The 19,038-nt window shown below is 38.4% G+C and overlaps 1 protein-coding gene across 11 annotated transcripts in view; it reads right to left on the bottom strand.

Annotated features, from left to right (window-relative positions):
• The window catches only part of LOC137621463 (transformer-2 protein homolog alpha-like), a 40,823-nt gene that overhangs the window by 10,565 nt on the left and 11,220 nt on the right, over positions 1-19,038 (bottom strand). For 5 of the 11 annotated variants that reach the window (XR_011040240.1, XR_011040243.1, XR_011040241.1 and 2 more), the window contains exons 2-8: positions 17,664-17,758; positions 16,678-16,839; positions 16,221-16,338; positions 15,927-15,989; positions 9,529-9,704; positions 9,035-9,270; positions 1,724-1,783 (exon numbers count right to left, since the gene is read on the bottom strand). Coding sequence is in view for 5 of the 11 variants with exons in the window: in XM_068351788.1 (XP_068207889.1) it covers positions 6,102-6,136; positions 9,035-9,270; positions 9,529-9,704; positions 15,927-15,989; positions 16,221-16,338; positions 16,678-16,839; positions 17,664-17,752 (879 nt within the window). In the remaining 6 variants the exon portion in view is untranslated. Of the gene's footprint in view, positions 1-2; positions 987-1,723; positions 1,784-6,000; positions 6,137-9,034; positions 9,271-9,528; positions 9,705-15,926; positions 15,990-16,220; positions 16,339-16,677; positions 16,840-17,663; positions 17,759-19,038 lie in introns of those variants that run through there. The other 6 variants (XM_068351789.1, XM_068351792.1, XM_068351793.1 and 3 more) reach the window with 6 other exon arrangements.

The following is a 19,038-nucleotide window of genomic DNA, read 5'->3' as shown; positions in this document are numbered from 1 at the left end:
AATTGTGTTAAGACCGGTTTTATTTTACAGATAACCACAAACTCCTTTGTACAATATATCAGAAGTAGATATAATTAAATCTTTCAATGAGACAAATAATAAGCCTCAAATCATCTCACACTCATACTTCTACACTACCTTTCACTCTCCCATGCATTGACCTTTTTTGTTGTGGCAAAATCTAATTTTAACAAAATACAATACACAAAACAATGAAATACCAGGACACATTTAAACAATGAGCAATGTTTAACGTGAATAACCTATCTACAACTCAAGCTAAAATAGTTTTCCAGTATGTAACATCCTCCTACGTCGATGACAAAAATTAGAAAAAGAAAGATAACAGTTGAAAAACTTGCATAATCCTCTCATTATATTTGGTTGTGATAAAGAAAATAAAAAAGTTATCAAATTACAAAACAAAACTTTTACAAGAGGTACTATTTTGATTCATTTAACCTCATTCTGGAAGCTATTAATCAACATACAATGATTATTGCTCTATATACATGATATACTTGAGGAAAGTTTTACACACACTGTACTCATTTAGAAAACAATTTCCTGTTATAAGTTTTCCTTACAAGCAGTTACGTAATCACAAAATTTGGGAGTGTATTTAACACAAAACTAATGACTATAATGAACTGTACTTTCCAAACAATGCCTTATACCTAATAGCTCCATTAAACAGAAAACATATTGCCGTAATGGTAAGCAGGCCATTCTAATGATGTAAGTTGTTAAAATAATTGAACAAGAACAAAACACACAATCTTTGCAAATTACCTTAGAGGCTCATTAGTGTAAAAGGTAACGTAACAGGTACTCTGCTTGCATCTGTCAGCAAGTATTTGATATTTGGACTTATTATATTTTACCAATACACAGAACAAACGAATGGCTACCGTGTCTACGTCACTATGTTTTCTATCAGAACTGAGCATTAATGACACCAACACCTCAATACCGGCTGTAGCGACCTGAAAAAGGATAAAAGATATACAGTCAACATGAAAGCAAATCTGGACGGAAGATATTAGCAAATAACAAATACAAGAATGGAAAAGATTTTTCATCACGTAAAATAATGTACTGTAGTTACGGTAGTGGAACACTGCATACCCTTTATCACCTACGACAAACTGCTCTTAGGCCACTTGTTTCACAATCTGATGTACATCATCAAATTGTATAAATTCGTAAGTGGTATATGAACTTCAACTAAAAGTAATCTAACACCCAAGACAAGCTGCTGTTGGGTCACGTGTTTTATAATCTGATGTACATCAACAAATGGTATGAATTTATGATTTGTATAGAAACTGGAACAAAAATATTTCAACCCCTAACCAAGTATTTATAAAAAAAAAAAGAACACTTCCAATGATATTCCTAAGGCTTAAAAAGTTTTTTTTGCTGTAGCCAGTAGGAATAAACCAAAAGTTTTATCCTAGCTATCTACTGTGTATATTTACATACTATACCTTGTGTGTGTATCTATATTAAGTAGTAATCTATAAAGTTGTAAGATATTTGCCGTATTTCTTGATCTTCTTGAAAACATACTTATCAGTGTTTATAGTTTTCATCTTGTATGGGGAGGAGGAAAAAGCAAACACGTTTATGTAAAAAAAAAAAAAAAACCCTACAGTTGAAATTAGCCCTTCCTGTGGTCAGTAAATCCCTCAGATACCTCCAAAATGAAGAGCCCTCTCACCTGGCCAGGCATTCATCCATGAAGATCAGTCCTAGTGGCGGTTACCATACTTCGTGTCATCTGGATTGAGTACAAGAAGTGGATAGTGAGCACTATTGCAAACTGGTGGGTTTATATTGCAAAAATGAATTGGGTAAAAAAATGGAGAAAGAAAAAATGTTATTTGTTGTTAACTCAAACCCATCAGTTTACATCAGCCCAAGTTGCTGTCTACACAAGATGATCTGGTAATGAAGACATACTAAACTACAGCACCAAGATGAGCAATCTCCAGAGTATAAGGAGTGACAAGACCATAATTTGCTAGGATTTATCAAGGAAGAAATTATTACAACTTAATGATTTAGATGGATGTCTTAAATATCCCTAAGATTAGAAAAGGAAACCAATGTCTGATGATTAAGCTCCACTAGAGATGAACTGAGAATTTCAAGGTGCAATGGAATTCCTGGTGTGATCTGTCCTCGTGTTACAAATCTTCTCCCACAATAAAATAAAATGCTAAGTTATATACTCTTCACAAGGCAGCCAGGGATTATAATAACTGCAATACTGAACCAAAAACCATAACAGTTAAACCAAAAAAACAACCCGATAGGTAACTTTGTATACTTAAAACTTATTATTAGGAAGTTTTAAAAATAAAAAATATGAATTTCATAGGCCTCAGAAGGATTTACTTAGATTGAAAATTTTTAAATTCATGAATAAGCTTAAAAGATCCTGAAAAAATTTCTTTTAAAATTGGCATTAACTTCTGGTGTTGAGTGTGATTATTCACATAAAATAAGTATTATCAATGCTCAACAACATTCTTTACAGACACACATTGGGTTACGTGGGTATGTGTGAATATTCTGCGACAAGAACATGCGTGCGACACATTCCAAGACATGATACTAGTACCTATAATAATTTTTTACCATCCAATGACGAGTTAGATGTTAATTGCACCATAATGTGACAATACTGTCCACCTCGGCTTCTAATTTTTTGCTAACCAAAAGTAGACCATGCTTGGTGGGTTATGCTCACAATACAGGCATATTTTTTTTTTATTACGATGATCCTATAAATCTTCTGTCAACCTGAGGCATTTAAAAGCAAGGTTTTCAAAATACTATAAATAAACAGCGTTATAGGTCATTCACCAGGGTAAATTTACCCATCTAAAACTAGCATTATTTGAACCGTGAAACAAGCAGAGGGGATCATCCAACTGTAAGGTTTCAAATACCCGAGGCTAAATAACCTTATTATTTGATAAATGGTACTCTCCTGGATTACCACAATTCATATGTAAAGCAGACATGTTATGATTCTACGGGGTTGTGAAAAGTCACAAGCCATAATCAAGACATTAATCCTGGTCCTCATTGTTTTCAAGTTTCAGGAAATTTCTTTTATCGAACAATAAAAAAAAGTGTTGCATTTTTAGTTCGCCATGGAAAATCTGATACTTTTGATCGATAGAAAACGGATTGATATAAATAGAAGACTTAAGGTGTGCTCCATGGGAGACGCTTTGTATTTCTCCATGTCAACATTGCTTTTGAGGAGACGTGACACCTGTTGTGATATTTAATATTTCATTTTACTATGCTACAATTTTTTGGATGATCGAATATCATTGGAAGCTATGCTTCCTGGTTATCTTTTACATTCGAAAGTGCGTTCTGAAATTTTGCTGGAATCAGGAACTTTCGATAGAAGACGGCTCGATATAAATAGAAAACTCAAGCTGTGCTCCATGGGAGACTGGCTTCGTCTTTCACCATGTCAACATTGCTTTTGTGGAGACATGAGACACCTGGTGTGATACTGCATTTCATATTTCATTTCACAATGCTACAATTTTTGGAAGATAAGGAATTCTTGGATGATGGAATAACATCAGAAGCTGTGTTTCCTGATAATCATCTTTTACACTAAAGTGCATTCTGAAATTTTAATGCCTGACCTTCGGCAGTTGCCTATCCTGCCTTCATCTGAATCTCAAGATCAGACTTATAATATTCAATATATACTGCACAGTTATAGTTATATTTGCTAGCTATTATTTTCTTTAGATGTTTTGCTATTTTATATGCCAAATTAACTGACATTCAACTTTAAGTCAGTTTAACAAAATAGCCAGCAGACATGTCGAGAGTTTTACGCATCTGAGTTTAATGACAAATATTCAGGATGCACAAATTGAAAAGTTTAATGATCAAGAAATCCCATTTAGTGAATCTAGGCCAAATTCTTGAGCTTAATGCTAAATATTCAATGAGGAAAGAGGTATCAAATTTGTGTCAGTTCAAAAATTTGGTTTAAAAGGAAGCGCTCCCTCAGGATGCGTTGGATAAAATTGATAAATAATCAGTGGGTTTAGGTACATCAGCTATAGAAGATGAAAGGACTAGGTTAAAACATATGAAATAAAAATTAAGTCTCAGCAGCAATAAGGATAGGGAAGCTGAGATACAACTTTACGAGACTGATGTTCTGAGTTTGAACTTTAAAAAAGTAAACATGTTAACACTAAAAGATCCAGATAAATCTGGGTCAGATTTTTTAAACAAACCTCCTTTCAATGCAAAAGAACTTAAATGAACCTTTTCTTAGTTTTGAGAAAAGCTAAACAATTCAAGTGGCCAACAGAAAATTGGGCATATATGTTGTGTGTGGCAGGACACAAGTTACATGTTCCATTCCAAAGGATAGAGCTGATTATAAATTCTTGAAAAATGTTATTTTGCAGGCCTATGAACTAACTCCCAAGCTTATAGATTGAAACTTGGGAGTGGGACAAAGCAAGATAAGCAGGCATATGTAGAATTCATTAGGGAACCATCAGAGTAAGGTTTAATAATTGGAGTAAGGCACCAAGGATGAATTCAAGGATTAAGGGAAATTATTTTAATTGAGCAGTTTAAAGTGATGATGAGAATATGGTTAATTTAAATGAGAAGGTTATCTATACTTCGTGATACAGCCATAAACACGAGCTGATTGAAAAGTGCCTCACAAGGAGTTGAGGTCATAAGTTTAATAGGTCAAGAGACTATAGGGGCACTAATAGGCATATTAATGCAAATAGTGTAGATCAAAGGTCTTAGTTCTGGCTCTTCATGCAAAGTCTCAAAGCAGCAGTTTGAATACCAAGTCAACTAGCAGCAGTTCTGTGATGTGTAATTATTAAAAGAAACCAGGTCACACAGGGTCTTGAATGTTTCAAGTTAAAGAAGAAAGCAGCTAAGACTGTGGCTACTACTCTTTCAAAGTCTCACAATAGTGTGCTACCAGCAGAGGTTAACACTGGAGATTACCTAGTTTTTGACAAGAAGCCTGTTAATTCCAGTTTGTTCCAGACCTGTTAATAAGTATTTTCCCGCCATATACTGCTTAGGGTTTCATCAATTTTAGGTTGGCTTTACCCGCCATCTGTAAATGCATGATGCTGGTTGTGCTCAGTCTCCTGTTTTGAGGAAAGCCGTTCCTGAGACTGGGTATTCATTTATTGGTGTATGCTCCCATTCGTAGTGTTGGTGGTGGCCATTTCAGCGCTCCCTAATATTATATGGATATCAGGGTCTGTTGTTGTTGGTGTGGTTTCAGAGTTGTCTATATTTGACACGCAATTTTGGCATGGTAATGACTCAGTAGATGAGAAAATTGATGTCCGACCAAAGATGATTAAAGAGCCAAAACTTGATCAGCAGTTAGTTCTCAGTTCTGATTTGTCTACTCTGCTTTCTTAGTGCTGAGACCCATGAGAAGACTCAAGAGTCCTATCTACAAATGATATGGATGTGTTGGTTTGTGATGTCTCCACTGTTGCTTGATCTTAGAAGTTGCCTTGTGAACACAGTTTGTGGTGCTGTATCCATTAATGATTGATCTACCGATTTATCTTGTGAAGATACAGTACACTGGTTCCAGTTAAGTTTCTGCTGTCTACAGTTCTATCATCCTGTCTCAGAAAGACATTGTTTCCTGATGTCATGTCTCCCACCTGATCTATTTACTTGTCTTGTGAAGACCTCTCAGTTTGTCATGAGTCGGTTATTGAGAGCTCTAATGACTGTCTTTAGAAGAAATCTGTTTGTTTTAATGGATCTTCTGCTGATGACATGTCTGAGACTTTTTGTTCAAGCTTAAAATCAATTTTTCTGATTCCAAAATTTGTTTCAAAATGCTATCTCTGAAAATCTTCTTGTTGAAGCTCTTAGTCTTGAATAACCTATGACTGATCATAGTGGAGGGAATAAAACCGATTAATGCTATCAAACATTTTTATTGGTATGCTGTCCTGTGCGTCAGTCAAGCTATCGAGACGTCCAATCAGACCTACCCGAAAGCCCCTCTGAGGTCCATCTTTGCACTCGATGAATTATTTAGTCAAGTCCTTATTGCTGGTGTTAGGCCCTGGCCGAAAAGAGGCATAAGATAAAAATTACTTGTGACTCTTGATGCCTATTGAGAAGAAACTTTTTAAGTTTTCTTTACAATGATTTTCATTGAATTTTTTTTTCTTAGTTTGTCAACCGATATGAAATTTGCACTCCAAAATTGTATTTTATAATGAAATCGTTATATTTATAATTATGTATAAGACCATTTTGCGTGCTTATTCTTCATATTACATGGCTTTAGTGACGACAATTTGCGACACCTGATGTGATACTGCGCTTTATACTTCATTTAAGACACTACAATTTTTGGATGATAAAAAATTCTTGGAAGATTGAATATCATCAGAATCTGTTTCAAGAATATCTTTTACATTCATACATGTTCTGAAATGTTTTTGTTAGACCTTCAGTAGTCACCGATCCAGCTTTCACCCGAATCTCAAACTCATACACACTTTACAAGGGCCTGTATTAAAATATGATCTCTGTAAATTACTATTAATTAATAGGTGAACTGAGAATTTTGTCAATCTTGTAAAACGTAAATATTTTCATTTAATTTCTAATATATTTATTTATATTTTTACTGGCTGGTAAAATGTACAAATCCAAGATAAATGGGAAAATAATGGACAGAAAATTCTCTCAACAGAATAAGCGCCTACACCTAAAGACATGGACTTAAAAGATGAACAGTGGCAAGTGTTATTTACAGATGATAACTACACCGCTTATTGTCAAGAGGGAAAAATTGAGGGAAATCCAGGTTAATGAAACATTATAGTACCAGCTGATATGGGATAAGAAGGTAACCACATGATAAATGATGAAATCGGGAGGGGGTATAAAATCATAAAATATAGAACCAAAAAGGTCAAGAAAATGTCTTCCGGCCAAATATAAAAGGAGTGAGGTAACCATCAGGATGTGGTACTGACCCTATGGCTGCATGACTGCTTAAATGAAAAGGCTCTTCTTTTTAATGTCTGAGGTTTCGTTTGGCTGAGGAGAAACCGCGTGTACACTTATGTTGTCAGTTCTATCATATATACTTTTAATGACCACAATCCAACCGTAGTTCCTATCTACTCAGATGTGGAAAAATCAGCCCCTATTTACCCTCGCTAAAAACGTATCCCATGATAAGAACATGAGGTACATTTGATTGGAATCCCTCCCCACACCACAAACAAGGTACTTAAATCCTAAGCAAACATTACGGATGAGGTAAGGATAATTTCCAAATAATGCAATATCTTTTAAAGTGGGGAAAAAAAAAAAAAAATAAATAAATTTCACTCATACAAAACTTCATTAAATCACAGCAAATCGAGCATTTCAACTTTGAAGACGTCCTTCAAATATGCTAGCAAACTTTTGAATTGGTAATTATAAAATACTAAATGCAACGGCAGATACCGACAATGTATACATTGGATTTCAAGTTTACAGAGACCCTCCAGTAGCTTCCAATAATCCAATAAACTTAATTACTTGATTCTATCGCCTAGCAACTTAAAATACTTCCGATCTTTACTAATATGTCTACAGGTGATTGAGTAGCTGGTTCCTAATACCATGTAGGAGGGCAAATAAAGCCAATTGTTGAAAGCTACTTTTTTAATAAATTTTACTTACTGCAAAGATACTCTTTGCTGACAAATAATCTTAATTTTTGTGAAAATAACGACTCCAATTCATAGCCAATACAAGTGAACGAGTCAAATATGCTTAGAATATTACTGTGAATATAATTTCACTTAAACAAGCATTAGAACATGTATGGTTTGGCATATAGGCTATATAGGTAAATGTGATGTGTAAGTTTATGCTATTAGATTTGAAATCATAAAATAAATTGCAATAAAATGTACTAAGTGGAAGGAAAGAGGATACCTTCACAAAACTAGAAGCAGGAAGATTGGAATTTTCAATCTTATTGCCTACCTATGGCTGGTCTGATACCAAACTGCAGATGTCTCTCACATGAAAGTTTTATGCCATGTATGAGAATCGCAATTGGAAAATGCTAAAATAAAACAAGATAAAAAATATCTGAATAATGTCAGGAAACGGTACTAATAAGACATTTCTCTATATCTTGACCCGTTTAAGCTTTGTGTAGTTAATGAAAAACCAAATTCATTTTGAAGTGATATAACCAAATCGATATAACTAATACTATTCCAACAGAAACATTTAGTTACTGGTAACAGAACACATCTATGAGTGGTTTACCATTCAGTAAACTTTGTGTACTTTAGCAACATTAAAATAATGATTCCTGTAAAGCCAGATCAAGACTATAGTCCATTTCTTTCAGCAAGGCATATTTGCACCGACTCGCAGCGGTGCCCTTTTAGCTCGGAAATGTTTCGTGATCGCTGATTGGTTGGAATTATCTCGTCCAACCAATCAGCGATCAGGAAACTTTTCCGAGCTAAAAGGGCACCGCTGCGAGTCGGTGCAAATATGCATCGCTAAAAGAAATGGACTATAGTGAATAAGCTTCCAAAGGTTTGGGACCTCACTAGCATCTTAACATTTAACATAAAAAACCTATACTAAATAATTCCCCAAAAAGCCATTCACTGAAAATAAGTTTAACAAAGAAAAAATGCCTTTATTTTCAAATAAAATGTTTCAATGACATTTTGCCCTGCCAATGGAAATTCATTTTTTATGTAAACACCAAACATCAATAAACTGCCTTCATACCCACAACCTTCAATGCTACTTCTAACATGTATCAAAGCAGCACACACACACAAAACACAGACTAGTAGTTGGCTCAGTGGGGGAAAAGAAGTACTAGCAAAGAGAACTTGGGTAACTCCTCAAATATTTCCATTTAAACATCTTTCAACATCTTTACAGCTCACTTGGCTTCAAATAAATATATGGTACTTACGTGGAGAATAGGAGCGAGATCTCGATCTGTAAGAATTTCTTCCCGAACGGCCTCTACTACGATAAGGTGATGGGGATCGTCGACGACTGCCACCGCCTCCTCCACCGCCGCCACCGCTTCCATAACCACCACCGTAACGACCTCCTCCTCCTCCTCCACCACCACCACTGCCACCACCAGTTCTTCTTCCTCCTCCTCCTCCTCCTCCACCACCTCCTCCATATCCACTGGATCTACTGGAAAATTAAATGTTCATATAAGGTAAAAAAATAAATGAAGAAAAGAACTTAAGCCTAAGAAAAACAATAAATTAAAAGAAATTAAGAATATTTGGCATAAATAAAAATTTTCAGTTTACCTGCCTTTAAAAAATTATGAATAAAAATTTATCAAGTAGGTAAACAAGGAAATTTTAGTTTTAGTAGACTATGAAAACATACTAATAAAAAATTAGAACAAAGTGCTAGTCCCTAAATATATTTTAACATGCTCACTTTGTAGGTCTTCCCATGTAGATACCAGGCGTTGGTGTGTGAGCCCGTTCTGTGATTGAATAGTCCACCCTAATTCTGCGGCCATCTATCTCCATTCCTGTACATTGTTCTTTAGCTTCTGTCGCATCTTCCATATGCTCAAAATATATAAAGGCAAAACCACGTGACCGTCCAGTCTGAAATAAAATATAAGTAAAATACAAAGGTTTTAAAAAAAAATTCACAATCTTTCCATATTTAACACGGAAAAAATTCATTTGTTGAATTCCCAAACGTTTATTTGACAATATGCTGTTGAACTATTGATACTATTTTACATATAAAAATTTAGGTCCACATTACTGTAGCAACTGTACTGGAAGCAAAACTGGGTAAAATTTTTAACTGTGCAACTTGATATAACCAGTCAGATAAGGTCATGTAAAGTGTTCCAAGGAAGAAAAAAAAAAAAAACATGAAAAAAAGCATATATATATACTGTATATATATATATATATATATATATATATATATATATATATATATATATATATCCGAATTTGTTATTTGTTCCCATACTTACAAACCTTCCCCTATCTATATTATGACTCACTCTTAGGAGAGTGGTTAAGTCCAACTACTGGTTTAGTCATTGACCTGCGTTTTCTAGTACAGGATTAGACTAATCAAGGGATACCTTTCACCTCGCATATAATAGAAGTGAGTATAATAGCAACCTCACCAACTGTAGTTGTGAGAGATATCATCAAAGTTTCGGTAAGAAGGTACTACTAGTTAAAATAGGAGCCCTCATCCCAGTCTTACCCCGGGTAGCCAATGCCTTCAACATTCTGCTACTTATCCAACATGGAGCCCAAAGTATTATTGAACCACTTATTGTGTCATCACCACAGGAGTGATAGAGAAAATGTATCTGGTCTTCCGTGGATCACGTCTTGTAGGTAGGGCGAGGTGAAGATTAGACACGTATCCACCGTACCAAGGCACGGTTCGTCACAAGGGAGCTGCTTGAAAGCGTTATGGACCAGGGTGAGGTGAAGATCAGACACCTTTCCATCCCACCAATGGCATGGTTTGTGTCACAAAGGAGTTGCTTGAAAACGTTATGGACGGATTCTGTGACTGGTGTAGGACCTGTGTCCCCGTCACGGACGAGATCCTTACAACCTCCTTTGACTTTCCTAGGGTTAGCGAGGCGTGCTGAACCTAAGAAGCGAGGTATGGCCTTAACATAATCAATGGCATAAAAAAGAAAAACAATGACTAATATCTGACCCAGTGTGTTATACCCTTGGGGCTAAATAATCACCCTCCTTGAGGTATGACCTGTGACACAGCCTTGATTACAAAGCGGCAGGTTCCCAGTTGGAGGGCTTGAACCTGAGGTTGAAGCTGCCCGGAAAAAAATAGGATGTTACTTGGTTTCTTGCCGTGAGTGAGACTTTGAGGGAGACAGAAAGGGTACATCTCTCTTTTAGTCGAGTGTCACACTGGGAAAGACCAGCCTTCGGGATCAGGGGAAGATCTGCAGTTTAGAGCCACCCATCCCGTAGAAGGCTGCATTACCACACTACAGGTAATCGGTTCAACTCTATGCAGAGCAACAATTGGAGATGCTCGATGGTCGAGCAATGGTCTTCCGTTGCCTATGCCTAAGAGCATGATTCCCTTCATTGGCAAGTTTTGAGTGCAAGACAAGAATAGCACTTGAAAAAGACTTCATTCAACTAATTACGGAGTATCTAGTCGCAAAGGAAGACTAATGGGTTCTCCAAATTCATAGATGTGCCACTGTATGTGACCTGTCTTTTCGGCAACACGACAAGGCTAGACTGAAGCTCTAGTCGAGTCCCTTAATGAGACAAGTCCGACTAGAAGTGTACATGTAAGTGGGGAGAAGCCGTCTATTCCTTTCTCAAAGAAAATTGCTCACAAAAGGGAACCGAACAGGAGACAGCAGTCCTTCTGCAAAAAGATCACAGCTTGTCATTGATATTCATTCCGATTCCCAAAGGAAGACCTCCAAAACAGAGGCTGTAGGAGGCATACTCCTGCAGGAGTCTATAAAATCCAAGCCCGTGGACAGGATATCCTGAAGAGGAAACCACGTAGGACCAGGAAGTGTTCTATTGTGAATGGGAAACCGACGAATCACTGTCGTTCTCCTCAGCACTTTCCCCAAGAAAGAAGGTGCCTACTAGGGGATTAGGAGACGGTATCACTTGTGCTCTGATCATGGTCCAAAGAACATATGGTTCAGTATATGGTCTTCCCCAGCTTTTCTTTGATGTCTCTATAGGAAGAGTCAAATCAATAAAAACGAGGAGGACCAAGAGAAGGATGATCTCTAGTGCCGAAGGACCTGGGACCCGGATAGTTCCTCAGTGGTCGCACTTAACGGGAATTAATGTGGTCTTGACGGACCTGCGGAAGTTTCTACAGGGTAATGACACAGTCCACGGATATCCGTATAGGCTATGACCTTCGTGTCATTCCCTCGATTACTCGAATTATAGATCAAGGTAAACAGAAGATGACTCTCAGGAGTTCGCGACTTTAAAATCAGTCAGTAGGCCGAGGTCATCCAAACGAGGGCTGATCCTATATAGGAGGCTACAGTAACTGGTTGATCGCAAAACCTTCCCACACATGACAAAGTTTGAAGGTAAAGCTTGTCTCACGAAAAGAGACAAAGTAGACTTTGAACCGACGAAGTATGGCTATATTTCGTCATCCCCCCCCCATCTTCCTATGAGATCGGATGTTCCAATCATGAAGATGACAATAGAGACTGCTTACCATTTCCTAGAGGAAGATACAAGATAGTATTCTTAGCTCAGCCTGGACTCCCTTTCCTTGGCAAAAAAAAAAAAAAAAGACATGAGCCAATTATTTTGAGCTCATGAGAGGGGTTCTCTTATGAGAAAGGAATATATTTATTCCCAACCACTCGGGCCGGCCTAAGGAGGAGCTCCAGTTATGGGAGAAAGTCATCGTCCAACTTTATGAACAACCCAAAGTTTCATGAGGTATAGATAATGGATGTTTCCTCAGAACAATAGCAGATGGAGGTTGAATTTCAATACTCTGTTATTCGTGTCAGTCACCCGTCTAGGGCTGACCCGAACCATAGCAAGTAAATTGCCGTGGCTATCGATTAGACAGCACTGAATTTCTTTACCTAAGAGGAAGAGAATGGCGGTAACCTAGAGATTGTCTCTCGCTAGACGGGGGGGAGGGGGGGGGAGAAATAGATTCAAAGAATCTGCCTCCCTTATCACATCAGAGATCCGATTTGCTTCAGGAGACTGTCTAACTGGCATAGTTCCTATTCAAGCAATGCCGCTTGTGAGTAGCCCCATAATAAACAGGAAAACACGGGTGAAGGTAGCAACCAAAGCAGCAACCTGGTTTGAGGCATTTGTTAGCAAGCCTTCCTGTAGTATGAACGAAGTGTATGAGAAAAGCATGTACGTTCATGGGAGATGAATTCCTGTGTGTGCCGATTCAATACATAAATAAACCTGGCCACTTTGAAGCGGATCCTACTGATTCCGCCAACGGCAAGAAAACTTTAGGAACCCAAGATGCCCTGTATGTGACACAAAAACAAGAATCCAAAGATCAAGGGGCAATGAGCCTTGAACTAACGTATTATCCCCATCGCAGAAGGGTGTATTCTCGAGTTCCCATAGGGGAAAATACCGTACTTCCATCAAATCTGCAGGGTCTGACACAGTAGAGTAAGCTTAAGAGTGAGGAGAGACGATCTATGCTATCTAGGAAAGTGCTCTCTTGAGCAGTTCCCTATCATGAAGTGGCTGTCGAACTAGAGGCCTAGAAGGGAGAAGGCTTATGGTGGACACTATTCTCTGACTAGTGAAAATGGGCAGCAAGTGAAAATGACGAGCTACCGTCGTGTAAGACAACGAATGACTAGTTGTTAAACAAAAAAACTGCAAATGGGGATCGTCCAGCCATTGAAAAACGGTGATTGGTAGCTGACAAATCTGAGATCTGGAAAATCCAAGATGCACGAGCGTGAGCATGTAGTTCATGATTGTGTCGTACGCAATCGTAAGCGTCGAGAGCTTGTGCGTGACTAGATCGTGATCATAAGCATTAGAATGAATGATCAAGAGCATCTAGTTCATGAGCCAATCTTGTGATTGTGAGCTTATACCACTTGACATGAGCTATTAGTTCTTGATCGAGAGCAACTAGCCTGGGATATGGACTGAAAGTATGTAGCTCGCGATCATGAGACTGGCTCGTGCCCGTGAGTTACACTCACGATCGGGAGCAGAGTGACCGCAATCACAGTCACAAGCGTCTAGCTCGTGACTGCGAGCATGTAACTCAGATCACGAGCTTCTGACGCATTCACGAATATCTAGATCATGTTCAAGGCCACAAGACGCTCGTGATCACAATCACTAGAGTCCAGGTAGTGATCACGAGTGTTTAGCTGTTGATTGCGACCACGCCACCGGGGTCACGAGCGTCGTCCTTGCTTGTGAGCGTGAACGCGATCGAGAGCATCTCGCCCGCGATCACGTGAACATTATCAAGGGTTGGAGAGACTGGCATCACAATCACAGTTACAAGAGTCTCGCTCGCGACCGTGTAATTCATGCTCGTGAGCACGAGTGCAATTGCTTGAATGGTCAAGGGTTGTAGAGATTAGCGTCACAATCATGGTCACGAGCGTCTCGCCCGCGATCGTGTGTAAATCACGCTCGTGAGCGAGATCTTGAGTGTCTTGCTCGTGATCACTTGAACGTTCTCAAGAGATGTAGAGACTAGCGTCATAATCATGGTTACGAGTCTCGCCCGTGACAGTGCAACTCACAATCATAAGTGCAAGCATCTTGTTTGTGATTGCAACCGTCCTCAAAAATTGAGAAGGGGAGACTAATGTCACAATTGTTGTCACGAGCGAGACCCGAGTGTAACTCACGATCACGAGTGTTTAGCTCATGATCGCCTGCGTCCTTGAGGGCTGAGGAAAGACCAGTGTCGTAATAGTGGTCGCGAGCGTCTCACTCGCGATCGTGGGTGCTAACGTGAGAGACCACAATCGTCGTTAGCTCGTGACAGTGAGTGTATAACTCACGATCTTGAGCGTGTGCGCAAACGTGCATAAAGGTTGTGTAAAGACTCTCCCTCAGAAAGGGAATATCTTCCACCTGGAGGCGAACCTCCTAGCAGCAGTCTGTTGTCCGAGTTTTATCTCGAATGAAGGCTAACAAAGTGTTGCTAGAGAAAAAGCAGAGGCTTGATTCTCAGCTGTCCCCAAAGGGATTTCCCTAATGGGAATCCTGCCGAAGTACTGTAATCCCCCAGAAGAGGAAATGGAGAGGGACTTCGTCTTCAAGAACAACAACTTTGAGATCGCGATAATCTACGATCCTGTGATTGTAGCGCACACCGTGGCGATCACTGATCGTCACAAGACACCCTAATGCGTGTCTTAACATCCGACCGTTGCGAACAACAATCTAACCGACCAAAAAGACAAGGTGACGAGTCTTGCCCTTGTAATCATTGAACAGAATAAATTCTGAACTCATCATTGGATTGTCGCGAACACTATCCTGACTGACAAGAAGACACGATGATGAGTCTCGCCCCTGCGATGATTAAACAGATCGAAAGTCCGCCGACCTGGCGATTGACGAGAAATCCGTGGGTTGACGATCTTCCTCGATCTCGCAATCCTCAACCGACAGAGCTGCATACGTGAGCTGAAACATTGCCTGTAGGGTGAGAGAAAAAATTGCAGAATGTTGGAAGACGAGATCGGCAGAAGGCAAGAATACTCGTCATCACCAGAAGACAAAGGAAGGGCGAACGGAAAGTAGCCTAGTCGACTTCGCAACCCGATGCCACGAAGCGGCAAGGAATAATTGGAGAATTAAAAATTTCTCCCCTCCGAGGGTCAAGAAAAAAAACCCTTCTAGGAATCGTCAGGGCTGAGGAATCCTTCAGGTAACTCACAAAACAAACGCTGACATCTGAACCCGCCACAGTAGTCTGGAATGGAGTGTCGCGTAAAAACACAAGTAATATCCGTAAAGAAAAGGAGCGTAAAGGAATAGTGGTAAATGGCTAAGCCTTAAAGGGAAGAGGAGACATCCGCTCTTTACCAGCTAAAAGTAAAGAGTGACGTGATTCATTGAACCGTGAGTTAATATAGGTGGCTGGGTAGCCCCCACCCACTATTGGTGGTTAGGTAGGGTTGCTACCCCGCAACTCCACCGATATAGAGTAAATAGCAGAAGGTTTGTTAGTATGGGAACAAAAAGTTTACACTAAAAAAGATAACCATTATTTTGCAAAACTGATAAGGCAATTCTTAGATTAAAGTACATTACCAAATAGTATATTATACTCACTTTAGCATCAAGAACAACTTGTACTTTGGCTAATGGTCCATATTTCCCAAACAGATGATGAAGCTGTAATGAAAAATACCACAATGTTTAACGAGTCATTGTCGTTATAACTAATAAGTGAAGCAAGAGTTGGGCCAAGCTAACGATACAGAAGCCTCTTGCTAGAGGTGCCATACTTTAGTTAAAAAGAATGCATAAATCACTTGCATAATTAGTCCCAATTTGTGAAATAGAATCTTCAATATCACATATCTTAAAAATTACTTTAACACAGCAGAAGCAAATTATTGTTACCTGTCTCTCACTAGTGTAGATGCTTAATCCAAACACACCAAGACAATTGCTGGGACTGGGATCTTCTCTGCTTCCATGATGACGGCGGCGAGTGGACATCGGGGATCTAGTGCGAGATCTATAATTTTTAAAAATACATAATTACACCAGCCAATAAAATGTCTTGAAAGGAACTTGACTGGATATGGATACTCTTATCGAGATGATACCAAACGTTTTGATATTCATCCGAGGAAAGGTGAAAATTTTAAATCCCCTTACATCCCTCCCATAAACCCAGCTGTAATTTGAATAATTTACGCAAGTTTACATGATTGGCTTACTATAATACTGTATATCAGCCATTATTTCCTTGTGAAGACATGTTATTTTTGTTTAATAACAAATGATTGGTGCTCAATAATAAGAAACATAAAAACAATATACTGTACGTCTTGAAATAGAAATCTTCCTTCACCTGTTGCCGCGACGGCTTCTGGAGTAAGATGGTGATCGAGAATAGCGTCGCCTTGATGATGTAGAATATTTGTCATCTCTGTAACGGTCTTCACGATACCTTGGAGAGGTTGACCTTCGTGAAGAGTACTTGTAGCTGTCGCGGCGGTCCGATGAACGCGACCTGAAAACACCACATTTATAAAACTCTTACTATAATATTGACAAATGTGCTTTAGATAACTTATATTACTATGGTTGGAATAGTTTTGACGGTATAACCTTTAACCTGGATGTCAACATTTCACCATTTCTGACTTCTGGCCTAACCAGCCATGTGTGGTTTTGCTGACTTGTCATACAAGGACCATTAAGCACTCTAATAAGCTTGTTGGCTTTGATGTTCAGGCCAACTGACTAGGATAAATTCTTTTGCATGAACTATTTAATCATGGAACAATGTTTTAATAGTGATTCTACATGTGCATGTTTACAAAATTCTATATGAAAACCTAAAATTCCTTTTAAAGACAGTCAAAAATTACAACACACACACACAGACACAAAGGCTGCAGTGGGCTGGACATGTAGTCAGAATGGAGGAGAGCAGGATTGCCAAGGGACTGATGCTTGGTAGACCAGAAGGAAGACGACCCGTAGGGAGACCACGTATGAAATGGTTAACCCGAGACCTGGCGCACCTGCCTGCTGACATATCACACTAGATAGAGAAGAGTGGAGGAGTCTTGTAGAGGCGGCTAAGGACCACATGGGCCTGGAGTCAGTAGTGAGTATGTATATGTATTTCTTGAGTGAATATTTAGAAGTTAAAAAATACAAACATTTATAATTTACATTGCCTAATATAGGCGGAATTCTCCAACCATAGGGATGCTCTGAATTTAAAGACAGCAAATAAGGAAATTCAAGTGAGGTTGTGTTACACATACATATATATACTGTATATATTTAAATTACGTAGCTATGTATCACTACTGTACGACATACCTTGACCTTGAAAATGAAGGATCCCGGTCCCTAGATCTGTCTCGGGAGGGAGACACCCCATTGAGGCTTCGCCGAGGGGACTGACTCATCTTAACCTGCAATGGAAAAATAAATAGATTAGCAAAAGACCCGCAATAATAAGCAGTGGCTGACTATGGATAAACAATTTTCATGAATTAATTATAGAAATGTCGACGTGAACACTAAAAATAACCGTGCCCTGACCCTCTGGTAGAGTAATGAGATTCGTGGCCTTCTAGTGGAGTATGAGATTACATGACAGTATATGGAAATATAAACTAGCAACCCAGAGTAGTTTGGTTACATGGACATATGTACCAACATCTGAAAGTGGAAACATATGTGGGGTCATAAAAAAAAGGGGGGGAGGTACTTGCTAGAGTGGCATTGCTGCTAACGGGTGCCTGATGAAAAGAATTTTATCCATAACAAATATTAAAGCTTAATATTTTGCTCATTTTTAAAATCAGACAGATGCAAGACTAATCTGCTATGATAGAGGTTGAGTCTTCTGTTCAGTAACTTATTACCTAAAATGCCATACTTGATCTGAAAGGTCAACCAGTTAGTAATACTGTATTAATGTAAATGGCAATGGAAGAGGGGGGGAGGTGGGTGGCACAGGTCACACGAGGCATTTTGGGGAATAGTATACTGAACAAAAAGACTAATCAACAACTATCATAGCAGATTAGTCTTGCACCTATATTCCAATTTCAAAAATAAGAAAAATATTAGGCTTTATATTTTTTTTAAGATAACCAGTGGGGAAGCATAGGGGAATGTGTATAAATATCAAACAAGTATAGAAATAACTATAATTAATGCCCAGTTTCATGCAGGTGTGATAGTGAAGTAAACAAAGGAAACCTACATTCTAGTTTAAATATGTACAAGTACCTTATAATCAAATACTCACTTTAACTTTATACTAGTCAAGATGTAGCGCCATATAAACAAATTAATTTAATCACTCACATGATGATTGCCAAATTTAATGGTAAATACTTGAACAGGGGTAAAACTCATAATATATAGGAATTTAGAATATAAGAATTCTTCTTAAACCTTCAACACCAACTTTAAAACAACATTTTACAATACAGTACTATCCATAACCAAGCTTCTCAACATAACCCTCAACCACATTGTAAAAATATGGATCAATATCCTGTACAGTAAAACCTTCAACTTAATAGCCCCATGGTCAGTAACTCACTCATTTTATACGCTACAGACACTGCCAAAACTCTATTCCAAGAAAGATTCATACAGAAAATAAGTACCTGCACATCTCATAAACTCCAAAACTCCTTTATTTGACTTTAATCAAATTTTGTGTAAGCTCCTGTCA

Source organism: Palaemon carinicauda, chromosome 28 (genome assembly GCF_036898095.1).
Source record: "Palaemon carinicauda isolate YSFRI2023 chromosome 28, ASM3689809v2, whole genome shotgun sequence".
In the NCBI taxonomy this organism is placed as follows: domain Eukaryota; kingdom Metazoa; phylum Arthropoda; class Malacostraca; order Decapoda; family Palaemonidae; genus Palaemon; species Palaemon carinicauda.
This window is presented reverse-complemented; position numbering and strand designations above follow the sequence as displayed.